Source organism: Aethalodelphis obliquidens, unplaced genomic scaffold (genome assembly GCF_003676395.1).
Source record: "Aethalodelphis obliquidens isolate GAN/ISIS:26980383/991018 unplaced genomic scaffold, ASM367639v1 scaffold12, whole genome shotgun sequence".
Taxonomy (NCBI): Eukaryota; Metazoa; Chordata; class Mammalia; order Artiodactyla; family Delphinidae; genus Aethalodelphis; species Aethalodelphis obliquidens.
The window spans coordinates 36,568,368-36,587,727 of NW_020837956.1; the positions used below are offsets into that span (position 1 = coordinate 36,568,368).

Below are 19,360 nucleotides of genomic sequence, written 5' to 3' on the forward strand. Positions count from 1 at the left end.
ATTTAGATCTGCCTCAGACCTGGAACTAGTAAGCTCTGACCAGCTTTCCCAGAGACGAGAACTGACAGCAGGACTTACTCGGACTTTGCTGATGGGGTGGTGGATGCCCTCGTTGCTGCTCACTTCCTTCAAGGTGACAGGATAGAACTGGCCTTTGTTCAGGTACGTCATGGTGCTATCTCCCGGCTTCTGTCGGAGCGATTTTGAGGCTTCTAGGGTATATTCAAAGTTGTTCCTAGAAAACAAAAAAACTCACAGATCTCTAATTCACTCTCTTGGAAGCTTCTTAAATGCCTGAGCTCAAACTTGACATGCTTTAGTGTGGATGTATGCAGAGAGCAGATGACTAGAAACATCCAACTGACCACGTCATGCTATAAATAGATAGCAGTTGCTGCTTTTTCCAGAGTAAATATAATCTTAAGCAACCCAGAAATTCTCAAATCTCTCAGATGTGGGACTACTAAATGCCTACTAGAAAATCTGTGAAGTGATGTTAACAAATTAGAAGTTTGGAGGCAAAGGATATTAATGATATGAATGAGTGAAAAGCACTCCGGAAGGAACTCTCACAAGACATGCTACCAACCTGGTATTTACCCAGCAAAGGTTGCAAACAGGAGGCCGGGAGGCCTCTGACTAAATGTGATTTGGCCTGCCAGCACTTTTTTGTTGTTTTTGCTTATAATTTAAATGTACTCAGATGGCGCTCCACGGTTGTCTACATTTTCTTTTATCTTATAGCACCACGTCTATATTCCCCTGAAGTTTTTTAATAACCTTGTTGGGCCAGGGGTTGGCAAATTACTCCTATTTTTATACATAAAGTTTTATTGGAATGTAGCCACGCCCTTTGTTTACACATTACGGCTGCTTCTGTGCTTCAGCGACAGAGCTGGGCAAAGCTGGGCAGTTGCGACAGAGGCTGTATGGCCCACAAAGCCTAAAATATTTACTATCTGATCGTTTACAGAAAAAGTTTGTTGACCCCTATCCTAGATCCTGAAGGCATTCGAGTTTGTGACTCCTGTACCTTGAGGCAGGTCTATAAGGCAGTCTCAATTCCCATAAAATCCTAGACTTTTAAATAAAACTTTTATTTAAAAATACAGCACACATAAAAATGCATAAAACGAAATTACACTCCTAAAAAAACTAAAGATGTTTATATATAACTTGGAAAATATTGATATTTCCAGACTGAGATGCAATTTTGTGACATATAAAAGAGGTTGTCAGCCCAATAAACAGTTGACTCCATTTATTTTATCATGAGTGAGACTAATAAAAATATAAAAGCCTTTATCCACCTGATGTTATTCCTAAATTCTCACAGAATTATACACTTTTGCAAACAGAAGGGACCTCAGATCTAATTTAATCCCTTCACCTCTTCTCTGAGATTCCATTCTACTACCACTACTACTACCATCACATAAGGAAACCGAAGGAAAGAAAAAGCACCAACACCAAGAATTAGGGAAACATGAAACACAGTTCAGAGTGCAAAACTGAATGCACTAAAGCAAACGTCCTCCAGCAAAGACGTCACCACACTGACTGCAAGGAAGTAAAGTTGAAAGCTGCGAAAGCCACCTCTGATTTTCCAAGATCAAATTAACAAAAAGGAAGTAAGTCATACAAGCTGAAAGTTACAAATCAAATTAAAAGACAACTATTACCCAGAAACACTGTCAAAAACATAGTCCTCTGAATTCATGCCAGGCATCCGCAGACTGAGATCCGAGGGGAAGAAAACCTGAAATATCAACGTGATAAGCCACAACGATGTAACTGGTTATCAGGCTCACTAAAGACCAACGTCTGGTACAGCATCAGAGCATGTGGCTTACAGCAACCCACCACTCTTCCAAAGTTTGTCTGAAACAAAAATTTTGACGCTACAAAAAATTTTAAAAGAAAATTAAAAAGAAAAAAATATCCATTTATACATCCCTTGATTAAATTAAGACAATTTACATAAGTGCTCCCACAAAGCGCTTCCTTCTTCTCTCTTCCCATCTTCCCCACACATCCCAATTCTGTCCAAACTCTGGAATGTGCAACCAAAATCTCACGACTTTTAGGAGTTAGCTCTATCGCTGCACCAAGTTAAGATACAGTATCAAGTCAGCACCATGGCTGGATGGATCGGTGCACTCTCCCAGGAAAGGTTACTATTCTACTAACTCTGTAAGTGGAGACGGATGCTCCTTTCCCCCATAAGTCATTAAATACAGTTCCAAATGTCCTCAGCCCCTAACTTTTACCCGAGTGACGTGTTCATCACCACAGAGCCCTCAGAAGTAATTGGAATTAATTGGTAAATGTCACACAATGCACTTGTCATCAAGCTCTACCCGCCTCCCCAACAATGTACCAAGCAAGAAACACTAAGCAAATATATGATAAATCATTTTATATTAAGACCAGTTGCGGGGAGCTTGTTTTGGTCTAGGACAAAAGCCGAAAACAGACTGTGTGTCTATGTCTGCTGTCCACGGAAGATTAAGTATGCAGCTCTCCTTCTCATTCTCCAGCAAATCACTTTGCTGAAATCATAATTGTTAACTCAGCTGCTTGTAAGATTAGCCATGTGCCCTTGATAATAATTTCTGGTTTTATAGGTTTAGTTTACAAATTATACCCATGGACCTTTTCTCTTTAAGAAAAAAAGAAAAACAACTCTTTTGTTCCCAATCCACTGACTTCAGGCTGAGTTTCAAGCTTACATAACAAGGAAGAGGTGGAACCCAATACTTATACAAACACACAGCGTCTTAGGAAGATGCTTTCATTTCCTGTACCTCCTGAACGCCTTCCTTGAAGGTCTCTGAGAAGGTAGAGTCTGGAGTACGCCTTTGAGCATTTGGGGGTTGAGCACCAGAGCTGAACTGGTCAGCATTCATGTTCCGGTCGAAAACCACCACACGCTCTGTGGGCTCAGGATGATACACTGCTGGGGGGATCCCCACAGTAAAGCCGTGGTGCTGGGTCTCCGTCTTGATGGAGTGGGTAGGCATCGCTGCTATGGAGACAGTGACTGTGGTGTCAGGAGCTGTCAGATGGCCCCTCTTGTCGATGCCCAGCTGGTTGCCATGGGGAAGGACAATGTTAAATGGCACATTTTTCAGCACTTGCACTCTGTTTTCTCCAGCAGAAATGAGGGGCTGCTCAGTCACGTTTGAGATGCTATTTCTTTAAGAAAAGAAAAGAAAATTGTGTTTTCAAACTCAATGCTGATACAGTTCCTTGACAAATTTTATCTTCCTAATGGCATTGGGCTATTGGGTCCCGTGCAATAATAATAATATACTTGGTAGAAACAAAATAAATAGGAAATGGCACAACAACCTGTTACCAGAGAAAGGGAAAAAAACCCTTTATAGTTACAGGGCAAGTAAAATCCAGAAGTATCGAGTAAAATTTCATTTGAAATGCTGAGAACTCAGAGCGTTCCTCTACTATATTTGATTTCCAATAATCCTATAAAATGATCATATTTTACTAGAAGCCTGAAGCTACAAAAGTGATTAACTGGAGCAGTATAGGCTGGTGGTTAAAGTACAGACTCTACAGTTGGACAAGGTAGATTCAAAATCCTTCAGTAACTACGTGCTCATCTATAAAATGGGGATAATGATGGTACCTATCCTCACAAGGTGGTGATGAGGATGAAACGAGAATACACTGAAATGCGTATAATGATGCCTGGCACACGGGCTCAGGAAGTGTGAGGTACTTGGTCCTCAACCACCACCTCTCCCAGTACTTAGACTCACTTGCTTTCCCTATATTTGCACAAATTACTTTTGGCTTAATAAATATCCTGGGTAATATAAGATGATTTTTAGTTTAGAGTAAAATTGATACATTTTCAAAGCCCCCTCAAACCATATAGGCTGATACCTTTAAGGGAAAAAAGCTATTCGGCAACTTTGCACATTTCAAGATCAATAAAATATTCAAACCTTAAACCATAAGTTCACTCCCAAGACTGTCTTAAAGAAATTTCTTTAGCGAGAAAGGAAAAAGCTATTTAGAAAGCTGTTCATTAAGGCTTTGTAATAGCAAAAATCAGAAACAGCCTTAATGTTAAGGATAGCTAGGGTCTGCCTTAAAATATTCTAGCAAAAATAAAATTTAAAAATTAATTAATTAGAAAGTTGGAGAAGAGGGAAGAGTAGATCAAAAAGGAGGAAGTAAGTTGATAACAGTTGAAGCTGAGTAGCTACTGGCTTATACTATTTCTCTACTTTTGTTATGTTTGAAAGTGCTTATAACAAAAATTAAAAAATAAAAGCCATAAGCCCTTTTCCAAATTATGAAGATTAAAACAGCAATATGGAAAATATTTATGAAATATACTGAGTAGAAGAAAATCCTATCTGTGAATATAATCACAGCCCCATAAAATGCGCCTGCACGCCCAAACGGCAAACAACTAAACTGTGAGCACAGTGGGATTCTGAGTGATCATTCTTTCTTTAAAAATGTTTTATTCTTTTATTACTAATAGAACACAGGGCAATTTAAAAGGCACATTTAACTTTTTTTCTTCATGGCTATAAAGTCAAGGCTTAATTTGAATTTCTGAAAGTTTTAACCTAAAAGATTTCAAAAATAACCTCAACAGGAGTTTGGAATACAGCTGAACATACTTTATTAAATTCTACTCAGTTAGGCAGTTATTCAAGATCATTGATACTTATTTTTTTTAATGGACCCCCACCATTGCCTTAAGACACATCCTTCTTAAGAGAACCTAAAAGACAAATAAGCAAACAGTGCACTCACGTGGTTACTAAAAACATCCCTTTGGGTGCGGAGAAAGTTATTGCTTTTGTTTTCTAGAAAAGGCAACTACACCTAAAGAAACGGGTGACTTCTCAGCAATAGAATCGTAATTATTAGCGAGAGACAAATCAGTAATGAAATCTGAATTCAGATATTAAGAGGCCAACTTACCCATCTCTTCCACCAGCGCCTGTTCATTTAAACAAACTTTTGCTTTATTTTCACAGAAACCTGGCGTTTTCAAGTGTACTGTTTTATGCTCTGTATTAAACATTACCTTTTGCTATGATCTGGCTCTGGGTGCTCAACATCTGGCTTTGCTGTTGATGACCTTCTCTCTCGTGGAACCTTAGATATTAACACACGACAACAATTTAGTTCTTACTCATGAAGTAGAGACACAGTCCTTACTTTTCAGTAAGCTCAACCATTCACATGCCTACTGACTGCCTACCGAACCCCAGGCTCCGAGGACACTCGACGAATAAGACAGTATGTGCCCTCAAGGAGTTTACAATCTGGTCACCGGGTTGATATGTAAAAACCAACTTTTATTTAGTTGCCAAATAAATTCAGAAAATCCAACATTTACTTTGTCATTGAGTTTGGGTTTTATCTGTTAAAAGAAATACCTCTGGTCTGGTTCTACCCATTTATCTACATAATGTAATAGAGAAGAAGCTACTGAAAACACACTGGGCTCTTTCAACATTCTCCCTGCTCTTCTCTGCTATCCTTCCTTTCAGATCAAACGCAAAACCAAAAGGATCAGCCATATTAACGGTTCACTCCAAGATCCAAATGTTGGCTCCAAATGATAAATTTCTTTAGATACGTTGGGATTCACACTTTCTGTTACCCAAAGGACAAATCAAACTCTGTTGGGTCTATTCCTTTTTTGATTCTGCTCCTCTTTGCATAGGAGGTGACAGCAGGCAAACATTACTGGGTGTACTGCAGACATCAACCCAGCTGAGACTTATTCCCAACATGTACTCCAAAACCACTAAGATGTTTGAAACTGGTTTTCAATGTGAACGTAGAAATTCTATTCCTACATTCTTATTCTACCCTTAAAGACAAAATAAATTATTGTTTCACGTATTAACAACACACTTTTAAAGCTTTACCAAAGTTATTATATAAAAATGACTGATGGTTACACCCAAAGAATTGAAACAAATAAGTCAGTTTATTTAAAAAGGAAAATAAATAACCCTACAGCTATTGCAAGAAGGCTGACATGCAGTACTACTAAGATTGCCACCCTAAATGGACAGACATGAGGATTTATCTCTTAAGATGTAAAATACTTTTAGGATGACCCTTTATTTAAAATACACACACATACAACCACTGCAATTAGTGTTATTACATAGGTCTTTCTGGCACTAAACTTGTTGGGTTTCTCCCATTCTCAAAAGTTTCAATTAAAAATATGTAACTTCAAACTTCATACTTAATACTTAGAAACTTATGGTTTTACACTGAGTCAATAAAACAAGCCATAAGAAGAACAGATAATACAAGTTCTATTTGTGGCACACGTCCCAGGCAAGGGTTTCTTCTAGCATCCTCGGTTACTGTGCAAGTTTCCATTCATATTTAAGGGAAAAAAACTTACCTCAGACCTCAAACACAAGCTGGACACATGGCCTCATACCAGAAAACAATTAAATCTTTTGTTTAGGTCGCCCCCCCCATTTTGATAATCAAACTATCTTCTTTGCTTTTTACCCTCTGCATTTCTTGTATTCAGAGAAGAATACAGTGTCAGAATGTAACAGAGGGCAGGCAACTGGTGAATCTGGGTGAGAGTATCTGGGAGTTAATTATCTTGTTATTCTAAGTTTTCTATAGGTTTGAACGTTTCAAAAACAAAGAGATGGTAAAAATAAGCTGTAATATATAGCCATTCCTGGGCTGTATCTTACAGTTTATATATATATACGGGCTATGGGTCAGAGAGAAGAACGCCAAAGTAAAGCCAGCAAGCAGAGCCTGCCCCCCACAGGGCAGCGAGGCACACTGAGGCGGGCGCTTGGGCGCAACCTGAAACCCTGGCTGCAACACATACTAGTTGTGTGACCTGAGAATCTTATTTTTATCATCTGCAAAACAGGGATAATAGCACATATTTTCCAGGGTTGCTGGAGGGATCAGAAATCACATTCATTCTGGTAACATGGCTAGCACAATACAGGTAATCAGTAAGTGGTAGCTAGTATTATTAGGATAATGATGATGGTACAGATCAGGGGTGTCCAGATATGAACACCATGTAAAACTCCAGGCGGAGAACAGGCTGTGTTTAATTAAGACTAATCCAAATCTCTAGGAACAGGCAACAAAATATATCCTGACCTTAGAACTAGAAAGTCCAAGGCTAGAAAATACGGGTTTTGTTTTTTTCATGAATCCCACAATCAAATCAAATCCAATGCTCTGTAATATCATTTAGGGAAAAGGAAACCACTCTGACTACACAGGAATAAAGGTTAGAGCACAGGTAAATGAACCAACGTTCACTCTTGATGGCACTAAGAACTACCTTTGGAAAAATGATCAATCTCATTAAGGCACAGGTAACATCTTCTTTTATGGGAGCTTCACCTTTCAGATAGAGCCAGAACAGCTGGCTACTTTACACATTTTAAAAATGACCCGTTGATTCTACGATTGTAGATTTTCAGCTTTGAACCACAGTAAGTCAAAGTACTCATTAAACTATTTATAGTCACTACAGAAGCAACCTGCATTACATTCTACCAGCAAATTACTGTTTTATATGCTGTTGAATCAAGTGTGCCTTGGGCTGTTGTTAGGGTTTTTAAAGAGCAGGCAAACGCACCTTGTAGTAGTCATAGAGCAAGCCCAGCGCAGCTGCACTGTCTTCATCTCCATTGATGCTCATCATCGCTTTGGTTGCTGCAGTGAGAGGGTTTTCCAGGAAAGATTTCCAGGCTTCATCCTCACTAGTGTAGGAACGACGCTGTGGATAAAGTGCTTCATTCTGAAGAACCAACACTGGCCGTTTGCTTAGGAGAAATTTTTTTAAGAAGAAAAAATATATATATATCTCTATCTCTACTGCATATATATGCAGTAGATATGCATATATATGCATATGCATATATACTGCATATATATAGAGATATATATATATATCTCTACTGCAGGTCATCATAAGCTAATTTTTTAAAAGGCAAACAACCAATTCCTTGATGTTCCAATAAAATAGTCCATTGTTTCATCAATGACCCTAGTAAAGTTAAATTAAGACAAGATCAGAAGACAACCCGCTTAAATGCAGCCCAGTGGGTCACCCAGTAAGCTATAAGGTATTTAGGCAGCACAGGGAACCTGCAGTTAACCTGCACATGGAACCCAGAACACACTACCTGGCACAAAAAAACCCCAAAACCAAAAGTCAAAAACCCACTCCAAGAAAATGTCAGGCTATGCAAACACTTTACAAAAACAAACACAAGGACAAAGTAAGGCAAAACGGAACATTCACTCTCTTCAGACATATACATTCAGGACTGTACCCTCTTACACAGAGTATATATGGTTCAATCACCATGCTGGTATATGATATCTCCCTCTTTCTCCCGGTGATGCCATGCCTTAAAAACTACAAACAAAGGGGAGAGGAGGAGAAGACGGAAAGAAAAAGGGCGACTTGGTTTAATCCTCGGGGGTATATGAGAGAGTAAGAATATTCTACTGATTACCAGCAGACTGAGCATGGAATGTGGCCAAAGGGGACTGTAAATCAATAAGGAGGCCCAATTCTCTGGCATGGGAGTTAACTGTTTATCGTAGAGATAAACACTTAAGAATCTACAACAATAAATGCAGCCACTGAACAAAAAGAGGTTTTTAAGGAAATAAGTGGGGAAATCAGTTTTTAAAAATCGTTACTGGTTTTTCATACTGGGCAAGAACTGTTCCACTTTAACACTGTAGTTCAGTGGGAAAAATCCAGAAAAATCAACGGAGAACTTAGTAGAGTCTTATAGAAGATTTAACTTAAAAGATTAAAGCAAACATGACTGATTCCAAAAACTTGAAATGTAAACAGCCTCAGTAACTGTTCAGTGGTTCTGTTTAGTAAGTCAATAAAGAGAAAAAGTGGAACACTACCTCCAGCAAAATGAAGCAGTTTTTTTTTTTAAGAAAAGCTTTTTAAATATTCAGAACTGCTCTGAATTATCACCATCCTAACAAAGCAAATTAAAGGATCAGTTCTCATTGCAACACACAAATGAAATATGTAAATTGCCTAAAGGTGACCTACCTACTCTAAAAGTGAATGTAGAAAGATTGATTATCTTCTCAAGTAATCAACAAGGTTAGGGTTTGGCAGTCACCCAGGCCCTTTAAAAACAGATACAGATTCAGAAAAAGGAGAACATCTTTGAAAAAAAGGGGGAAAAAAATCCTACAACTTAATTATCCTCAGTCAAAACTGTCTTATTTCAAAGCCAATGTTTTTACTCCTAAAGTCCTAGGAGCTCACATTCGGTAGGAAAAGTTTTGAGGTGGTATACTATTTTAACACAAAATAAACACGATGGGCTGTTCAAAGCACATGGTTGGTTTAAAAATGAAGACTTCCCACAAATCTCAAATTTAAAAAAAAAATATGTAATATACAAAGGGGCATTCCCTGCGCCATCAGGAGGACAGAACAACAGCCACTGAACCAGTGGTACTTTGGGGGTGATTTGGTGTCCTGCGCTATTATTAATAGTGTAATACCTACTTCCAGAAGATTATGACAGCACTTGGCTCATTCAATTCCCATAATGCTAGTTTTTCAGCTTCCCTTCTTCTCCCACCCCCATCCCAAATCTGCACAAGCAACAGAAAATAAATATTTTTTTGCCAATGGTTTTGTTTGTGATCACCCTGAAGGTGTCTTAGATTTCCAAACTATGCCTAAGGCCAAAATTGGAGCTCTGGAAATATGCCTTATCTAAACTATAAGTCAAGAAATAAACACGAAACCAGCTGCCTTTTTTAGTCTACTTCCTCATGACAGTCAGGCTGTTGTTAGTCCCTAAAGCCTCATCACTGCCCTCTCCCTGAGTCTTAAACCCTTCATCAATGATCTCTGGAAGACTTCTGAAATACGGTTCAAGCAATAATTTATCTGCATATTCTACACCACAAGATTAATTGAAATTTAAATTATCCATACATAATAATATCTAAACCTCTCATCCACAAGAAGAGCACCCTTAAACAAAGCGATCCTCAGCAAATAATTATAAAGCTGGGAGAGTTACCCCTCTGCCCTGGATTTACTGATCTCAAATACACTGACTGGTCTGGTGCGATTTACTTGGGGTTTTTTTTGGCGGTTTTCTGTTTCTTCTGTTTTTTGGAGCAATTTTATATTTACAGAAAGGCTGCAAAGAAAATACAGAACTGTCCCTCACCCAGTTACATTATCGCCTTACATTTGTGAAAATATTTCTTTAATCACGATCGCCAAAAAAGCACGTTAGTAAGCACAGTGCTCTCTAGTCTACCATCCTGATTTCAAAGTTCCATCCTCTTGATATTTCTGAGCATTGCTAGTTGCAATAATCCGTAATTACCATCAGTGAGGCAAGTGGGAAAAAAAAATGCAACAATTTTCTCAGCCAGGGAAAAGAAAATGCCAGGACACCGGAGCACTTCCACTTTCCCCTCAATTTCTCCTTTCGGAAGTTCTAGCAGCCTGGCCGAATGACACGGCTGAGCGACAGAGATTACCTGAGAAGCTCTCCCTTTCCAGCCGTGGAGCGCGTCCCAAAGAGCTCCACTGTCCCCCCTGAGCGAAAACGCCCCGGTGGGGACACGGGGCCGCCGGCGGGCAGAGCCCCAGCCCGCGAGCGGGGCGCCCCGAAGCTCCCGCCGCGCACCCGGGTCACCGGAGAGCAGCAGCGGGGCGCGCCCGTGGGGTGGTCCCCCAGACCAGGACGCGGAGGCCGGGAGTGGCGGCTCCTCTCAGGAGTCAAGGCCCCCAAGGCAGGGGTCCCCTCAGGGGTCTTCGGGGGAACAAAGGCGGCCGGGGGTGCGGACAGGCAGAGGCCGCGGCGGAGAAGAAGGCGGGCGGCGAGACGCGAGACGCCCGCCCTCCCAGCCTGGCACCCCCGCCTCCTCGCCCGGCCTCGCACAGGCGCCCCCCGCCCGCCCGCCCGCCAGACCTCGCACCCGCCCCGGCCCTCGCCTCGCCCGTCCGCCCGCCCTGCCTCGCGGCAGGTGCGGCCGGCCGGCCGGCCGGCCGGGCAACAGGAGCCCGGCCGCACGGCCGGACTCGCCTGCCAGCGCCCTCACTCACTTGTCGTACTCCTGTGTCATCGTGCTCGCTCGCCGCTGCCGGGCCGCAGAACTGGACTTTCGGGTTGGGACAGTACACCCGATCCGGGGGGAGGAGGAGGAGGAGGAGGAGGAGGCGGCGGCGGCAGCGGCGGCGGCGGAGGGTCCAGAGCGGCGGCCCCGACGGGCTGGGTTCGCTTTTCTCGCTTTGAGCCGGCTCCGCGCGGGCAGCGAGCACAGGGCGCCCGGGCCCAGCCTCCCATTGGCTGGCGGCGCTCAAGCACAGGGCTGGGCCTCGGGGCCGGGAGCCTGGCGGCGCTGCCTGATTGGCCGGCGCGCCGGGGCGCCGGGGCGGGGCCGAAGGGAGGCGACGGGGCCGAGCGACGCGGGCGGGGGTCCGCCGCTCCGCGTGGCCGCGTCCGTGTGGCGCGCCCGGCGCTCGCGCCTCCCACCTGTCCGGACTGGCAAAGCCGCGAGGCTCCCAGTGCGCACCTGCAGCTCCTCGGCGGTCTTCCGCGCTCCCACGGCAGGGCGGCCAGGCGCTGCGTCCCAGCTCTGCCCCACGGTCACGGCCCTCGGCAGCCCACCCGCGGGACGGGCCGTGCCCTGGCGCCGCCTTCCCGGGCGCTGGGCGCTCTTCCTTCCTCGCCCGCCCGCTGCTCCAGTGATGGAGCTTCCTCACCCGGCGGCTGTGCCCCTCACCGGTTCCCGCGGTCCGCCGCTCGGCTGCCTCGGGCACCTTCCCGCCTGGGGTCTGTGGAGCGCCCCCCCTCCTCGTGCCCCCGCTCACCTCTCATTCCGCGTGCACTTACTTACGAGGCTCTGGCTTTTACCCGAGGAGGCTCAGATGTCTCCCTGCTCGTCTTGCCCACCGACACTCTCTGGCTTTAGAACCCCCTGTTCATCCACTTCAGATTGTCCACTATGTGACAGTCACTGGAAGACTGCCACAGTCTCCTAACCCGTCGTCTCCCCCGCCCCCGGTGCAGCCAGCGTGGGTGCCCGTGGCGTGGTCGCCCCAGCCTCGCGGGAGCCGCCTCCGTCCCAAGTGCCTGCCCCTCCCGTCTCCTGGGCCCCACCTCTCTGGACGACCCCACCAGTCTCGAATTTCCATCTCTGCCTACGTCTTAGCCCTCTGGGAACCACATCCCGACTTTACCCGCCACCCCGCACTCTCCTCCCCGACTGCCGCCCCTCCCGGCACCCCTAAAGCCGTCTCACTCCTCTCACCAGCCAACTTCCATTCATTTCCACCCCTACTTATTCCTGGCCGCAGTTGTCCTTCCTGAGCCGAAGCTCCCTTCTCCAGGGTCTGCCCTTCATTCAACAAATATTCTATGCCAGGCACTGTTCTAGATGGTGGGGATACTGCAGTGAAAAGAGGGAACGAAATTTCCTGCCTTCTTCCAGCATCCTTCTTGCGGTAACAGACCGTAGACAAAATAAAGGCAGAGGCTCAGCCTTGGGGAAGGTGGGGACGCCCGGTGTGTTCGGTGAACCGCAGGAGCCCAGAAGGGCTGGAGGACAGAAGGACAAGGGAGATCCATTCAGGGAGGTAATGGGGGCAGGGAACACTCCTTGTGGGGCTTGGGTGCCCTTGCACAGTCTTTGGCATCTACTAGAGTGAGATGAGGAAGCATTGGAAGGTTTGGAATAGGGCAGTGACATGACCTCACTCCTGTTTGAAAGTAAATAAGCTGGCTGTTGGGGGGTAGGGGACAAATGTGGGAGCAGGGAAACCAGGCCAAAGATACTAGTCGCTTGGCCTAGGGTGGTAGGGTGGAGTGGTGAGAAGTGCAAATTCTGGATCTATTCTGGAGGTAAAACCAACAGAATTTCCTGAAAATCGGATATAGGGTGTAAGAGGAAAAACAGAGAGTCAAAGACTACAAGGTTTTCAGCTGAAAACTGAAAAGAATGCTTGGCCATCATTGAGATGGGGAAGACTGCAGGCAGAGAAGGTCTGGAGGAGGTCAGGGTTTCATTTCGGTCATGTTAATTTCAAGGTTTTTATTAGAGATCCAAGTAGATGTATCAGCAGATGGTTTGATATGAGCCTGGAGTCCTGGGAGAAGTCAGGTTTGAAATGACATCTGGGAATCATCAGCACAGAGATGGTATTGAGAGCCTGGAGATGGGATGAACCTCAGTGGCAGAGACACAGAAAAGAATGGGACCATCACTGGAGGAAAAGGAAGCAAGGAGGAAGGGGTGGTCAGCCAGGTCACATATTGCCAGGAGGTTAAGAAAGATGGGCATTTAGCAACATGGAGGCCATTAGGGCCTTCATTCAGTACCAGCTGATCCCTCATCCACTCCCACCAACTTCCTGCTCCCTGTTCTCTAGGCCTCTTGGGACCTAAACCGGCAACCACAGACGCTTCTCACCAACATGCCCTTCTGCCATTTCCAGTTTCTGTCCTCTAGCCCTGGGTACCACGCTGGAGCCAGGGAGGCTGTTCTTTTTTATTCTTCACTATCTTGTTTAAATAAATTATATTTTTAAAGTGGGGTAACTTAAAAATGATTAAGTAAATAATAGTACACGTGGTCCCCAGATATGGTGCAAATCAGCAGAGCTGTGCTGCAGACGTGACTCAAGTTGGGAAACAATGTCTCTTTACCTCATCCTTCCCTCTTCTTCCTCTAATCTGTCTCCAGATGTGGCCAGAGTGACCTTTATCAAGCACAAATTTTAGATCATGTCACCTTTTACACTCTGGATAAAGTCCAGACACCTTAGCACGAGTGTGACTGAACAGCTCCGCCCGCCCTTTTGCAATTCTGCTCCTGGCCCTGCTCTGCTCTGCTAAGAACACGCCCTGCCCCCCAGCCCCTGCTCCCCCTCTTCCTGCTTGGCAAACTCCACTCAAGCGTCCAGGCTGGGCTAGGACCGCCTCCCCTTCCTCCAGCTGTCCTCCCCGGCCTTCTAGGCTGGGTTAAGTGGCCCACGTGCACCCACGGTACTTGTGCATCACCCCATCACCACACTTACCACATTCTGTTTGTAATACTCGATTTTCTCTTTGTTTCTGTCTCCACCATAAGTGGGAGCTTTTCAAGAGAGGGCAGGGATTGTACTGCTTTCATTTTACGGTCCCCAGCCTCCTGGTATTCACATAGAAGCTGTCCAGGAAGTGTTCACTGGATGGGTACCTTCCTCTGCAGGCATCTCTTCTGGCCCTCAGCCTCCTCCCATTTGGACCACATCGGGGACTGGCTTAAATGGCTTTCCTATTGCAGAAGACGCACGACCTCGTGCTTCAGTCCCACTGCCTGGTACGCGATAGGCACAAAATAAATATGGGATGGATGAATAAATATCAAACCATAAATCCAAAAACAAGAACAGTAAAGGCCCGAGGTTATTAGAACTTAGATGTACTAATAAAAAAATTGGGTCTATTTTGTAAATCTGAGTATTGGCTTATTTAGTTTGTCTCCAAGAGCTCTCTAAAATAGAAGTTAAAATCCGTATCTATGAGCTGTTGGCAATACCTTATTTAAAATTTTTTTACTATTCTTAAAATTATAAAAATAATACATGCTGATAGTAAAAACAGAAGAAGGAAATGTAAGCAATACAGAGGGTTTAGAGCACAGAGTTGCTCCTTCTTCCCTCCTGTCCCTCTCCCCAGAGATAACCACTGTTACCAGTTTTCGTATAACTTTCCAGATATTTCATATGCATCCACAAACATACACACGTTTTATTTTCTTATACAGTGGGATGCATACTGTGCCCAGCCCTCCTCAGCTTGCTTGCTTTCACTTACTTTACACATTTTCCATGTCAGCACCTGTACATCTACTGCACCTTAAAAATGGCTGCATATTATTTCTTCGTATGGATGTATGATAACTAGACACTATGAGTAAGCAATCAGTGTTTTTTTTTTTTTAATTAACAATTCTTTTTTAAATTTTATTTATTTTTGGCTGTGTTGGGTCTTCGTTGCTGCATGCAGACTTTCTCTAGTTGCGGCGAGCAGGGGCTACTCTTCGTCGCGGTGCGCAGGCTTCTCATTGTGGTGGCTTCTCTTGTTGCAGAGCACGGGCTCTAGGCACGTGGGCTTCAGTAGTTGTGGCACACAGGCTCAGTAGTTGTGGCTCTCGAGCTTTAGTGCACAGGTTCAGTAGTTGTGGCGTATGGGCTTGGTTGCTCCGCGGCACGTGGGATCTTCCCAGACCAGGGATTGAACCCGTGTCCCCTGCATTGACAGGTGAATTCTTAACCACTGTGCCACCAGGGAAGCCCCTGGGTCCTTTTTTTTTTAAGAGAAGGAGGATCTTTGAGGTAACTTCCCAAGTCGTGGGCTTCAGAATAGGAAATGAATTTTGGGCCCCTCTCCCGTAGGAGACCGACCACCTGGTTTTAACAGACTTGTGGAAGTAAAGAGGCGGACCGGGAGGTGGATTGGGAGAGTCACAGACCTGTGTTCTAGTCCAAGTTCTACTGACCTGCTGGTGACCTCAGTAGAGTCACTCCTCTTTGGGCTTCCGGAAAAGGATGAGGTTGGACAGGTCATCTGGTCCCTTCCAGCTCCAGTGTCCCCCAACTCTAAGAATGGTTGCTAAGAATAGTTCTGATCTTGGCTACCCACAGTTTACAGACTGCAGTCCAAGCTCCTAAGCCTGGCATTCAAGTTCCTTCCCAATTTGGCCCCAACCTACAGTTCCAAATTTATGTCCCAGTTAAATGCCCTGGACCCCATCACAGAGTTCCCTGAATACATCCTGCAATTTCAGGCCCCTGGTTTCCTGTGCTGTTCCTTCTCTCCACCTCACCATCCCTGTCCTGCATCTTCTTTCAAGGCCGACCTCCAATGCCATCTCCTCCAGGAACCCTTCCCGTCCCATACAAATTCCTCCCCCAGCTCCTCAGCTACCCCTGAATAACCACTCATCACAAGCATCTGTGCCTTTTAGTTAATTCAGTTTTGCATGAGTTTGAGGGGATGACTTGAAGTGCATAAGATCTGGATTCAAACCTCAGATCTACCTCCTGTTTTTACTTTAAGCAGTCTACTTCACTGCCAGTCCCCAGTTTTCTCAACTGTAAAATGAGGAAAACAGTATCAAGTTTTGCAGAGTTACAAAGGATAATGAGTTAAAGAATCTCACGCGATGCCTGGCTCAAAGGCCCTGAAGGGTTTGCTTCCATCTTCTTTAGAGACCAGCAGGGCAGGAACCCTGTCCCATCCGTCCAAGCACTTGTTTGTTGGCCATGCAACCTAACTGCAGCCTGACCAGCCATGTGCAGGGCTTGTCACAGGCAGGGACCTCACCCTGAAACAGCCCATATTGAAGGGATAGCTGAAGTAGTAGCAAGATGAGGGCAGAGCCTCCATGCCTGACATCCAAGAATCTGTACCAGCCAGTTCACCAGAGCCATTGTGTCTCACCCCGTTTGCCAGTGCCTCTTGTGAGATGAAAGTCATCCGCTCCGGACAAATGGGGTGTGGAAGGGAGAGTGTGGAATCTCCACCCTTGCCTCCCAGCCCTGTGATTTAGGACATTCTGGAACCTCTGAGCCTCAATTTCCTCAAGTGGGGAATGTGAGAGATCCCTGTCACCAAGGGCTGATAGGTTTGTTTTGTTTCATGAAAAGTGTTTCAAACAATGCCAGACCTATTAGAACTCAATAAACATTAAATGTTCCATCTCACCATTTTCCTCACTGTATTATAAGCTGCTTAAGGAACAGAAACTATATATCATATTTAAAAAAATCCCTCATCATCTAGCATGGGGATAAGCACATTACAGAGGATCAACGATTGTTGTTATTCAGGTTGGTAATGACAGCAACCTCCTGGAGGTAGCCAGTGCTCAAAGCAATCACGTACCTGAGTCACCTGATCCTTAAAGCAACCCTATGAGGTAGAGAGGGTTACGCCCATCTTGTAGATGGAGAAACGAGGTCCAGAGAGATCAAACAATATTTTCAAAGTCTCGTAGCCAGTAAATTCGGGACATGAACCCAGGCATCTCATTTCCAAATCCCACACTTTCCCTCTAGGGGGTGGTGCAGCTGACATGTGAGTATTTCTGCCTGATATTCTGGGGTTTCGCCTGTGGCCCCGTCATAAAGCAGCCTGGACACTTTAAATGTGGCAGGGCCGTGGCCAGGGCTCCTTGTGACAACATCTGGCTTGGGAGATGGCGTTTGATCGTTCTCTAAGTTGATTCCCAAGCACTGACTCTCCACGTTGTGTTCGCCACACACTCTGTTTTCAAATGTCTTCAGTGGCATTGCTGCAAACGTGCTTGCTCTTGGAGACTCTGCCCCTGCCTCACCTTGGCCACCTGCTGGGCCAGGATGACTGTGGTCTCAGGTGAGTCTCGTCCAATACGTGGCCCTCCATCCAGACTCTCTCCCTGTTTCTGAATGGAGGCAGAAGGAGCCATGTCAAGTTGGGTGTCACCCTCCTTCTGGCAACTAGAACCCAGATATCTCACATTCTTTTCTTATGGCTTCACTGTAGAGCAGTCATTTCAGTGAAGGCTCAACAGTTGCAACAGGAAACCTCTCTTGCCTGTGACTAACACGGAGTGAGGTGGAGCCATGATGCTTCCTGCCAGTTCAAGGAAACGCCACAGGCAGGGGAGCTGGGAGGCCCTGGCTCTGCTTGCTGGCTCACATTTGCATATTTTACTCTTAAAAGAAAAGGTGTCTAGTGGTAAAACATCTTCAGCTATAAAACAATATCCATTTAAAGCTGTAGCATCTCATCAAATTTTAGTACAAGAGATATTAACCTCATAGGTAGGAAACAGGGAAAGGGACTGTCACTTGCCCAAAGTTGACATTTCATGAACTCGGTTTTTATGTGTAGATACACTCACTTTTGTGTATCTTTTCTACACCATGAGACTATCAATTCCAGTATCTGGAATTTTGAATTGCATCTGTTGGTGGTAATTAGAGAAAGGAAGATTTAGAGATTGAAAAAAGGAGAAGGGAAAAATCAGGAGAACTTTGAGACAAGCATCAAGAGAGAAGAAGTAGAGGGTTTCCCTGGTGGCGCAATGGTTGAGAGTCCGCCTGCCGATGCAGGGGACACGGGTTCGTGCCCCGGTCCGGGAAGATCCCACATGCCGCGGAGCGGCTGGGCCCGTGAGCCATGGCCGCTGAGCCTGCGCGTCCAGAGCCTGTGCTCTGTGACGGGAGAGGCCACAACAGTGAGAGCCCAGCGTACCGCAAAAAAAAAAAAAAAAAAAAGAGAAAGAAGAAGTAGAAATCAGGATTGCTTTCCATGAGGGGAAAGGGACTGGTGTGTGTTTGGTCTGAAATTATCGTGGGCATCACTATGGCTGTATTACTTGGGAGCTGGGAGACAGTTGAGCATTACTTACGTAGGTATCCTTCAATCCTTTTAATAAAAGTGCCTCAAAGCATCACAAAACTCCATGGGACTCTACCCTGGGGTCATTGTGGGGATCAGCAGATGAGGACAGCTGCTCTGAGAAAAGAAATCAGAGGCTCTAACAAGTAGATGGAGGACCAGGCAAAGCACAAAACGTGCTTTTTAGTATACATATGATCCTTAGTAAAGCAAAGCTGATGTACCGGCGTCTCACTGAAAATGTGGAGAAGAGAAATCCTGCAAAGTTTCTGATGAGCTATGGTGGTAAGTGGAAATTAATTGTATAAACCTCATTATCACCAATTAGATGTGTAAAATCTCCTAAATGTGCTGCTTCTATGACATGTGACATATATCATTTTATCTTTGTGAACTCTATTTTTCATATAAGGTCTCAGGTGTCTTAACCTCAAAATCTCCCACCCAGCCCCAGGTGTATAGGTACATACTCAACTCACTGTCTGGCAATCAAATTGCTCCATCTGGAGACCAAGGCATGTTAGCACGAATGTTGTAAATGCCCTAATGAGACGTGTGCTCCATGCATTGGGAAGGATGGATTCTGCCTGGGAGCTGAGGTGGGGAAAGTGGAGGAGATGGCATTTGAGCAGGGTCATCAAGGAGGAATAAAGGTTCTCCTGAGACAAGGGAGGACACTCCTGACAGAGAATACAGCACGAGAAAGGTGCCGAGCGCGAGTGTTCAGAAGCCCCTTGCCCGAGATGGAGGGAGAAGGCGCAGGGCGTGAGACAGGGAAAGTCGTGTGGGAGCCACGTTGTAATGGACCCCAGGCCAGCCCATCGGGTTGCAGGCAGCAGGGAGCCATCAAAGGGTTTTGAGCCTCAAAGTGCTATTAGCTCTAGTTTTGGAAAATAACT

At 45.1% G+C, this 19,360-nt stretch overlaps 2 protein-coding genes across 6 annotated transcripts in view; both read right to left on the minus strand.

Moving 5' to 3' along the window:
* The window catches only part of GRHL1 (grainyhead like transcription factor 1), a 46,186-nt gene extending 34,888 nt beyond the window's left edge, over positions 1 to 11,298 (minus strand). The window contains exons 1-6 of one of the 5 annotated variants that reach the window (XR_003434201.1): positions 7,958 to 10,555; positions 7,649 to 7,885; positions 5,075 to 5,145; positions 2,808 to 3,198; positions 1,683 to 1,759; positions 79 to 235 (exon numbers count right to left, since the gene is read on the minus strand). Coding sequence is in view for 4 of the 5 variants with exons in the window: in XM_027113833.1 (XP_026969634.1) it covers positions 79 to 235; positions 1,683 to 1,759; positions 2,808 to 3,198; positions 5,075 to 5,145; positions 7,649 to 7,885; positions 7,958 to 7,984 (960 nt within the window). In the remaining variant the exon portion in view is untranslated. Of the gene's footprint in view, positions 1 to 78; positions 236 to 1,682; positions 1,760 to 2,807; positions 3,199 to 5,074; positions 5,146 to 7,648; positions 7,886 to 7,957; positions 10,556 to 11,134 lie in introns of those variants that run through there. The other 4 variants (XM_027113835.1, XM_027113836.1, XM_027113833.1 and 1 more) reach the window with 4 other exon arrangements.
* Positions 11,299 to 13,107: 1,809 nt separating this feature from the next.
* Positions 13,108 to 19,360, minus strand: part of TAF1B (TATA-box binding protein associated factor, RNA polymerase I subunit B) — a 72,513-nt gene continuing 66,260 nt past the window's right edge. The window contains exons 16-17 of the mRNA XM_027113838.1: positions 14,108 to 14,388; positions 13,108 to 13,294 (exon numbers count right to left, since the gene is read on the minus strand). The gene's annotated coding sequence lies outside the window, so the exon portion shown is untranslated. The remainder of the gene's footprint in view (positions 13,295 to 14,107; positions 14,389 to 19,360) is intronic.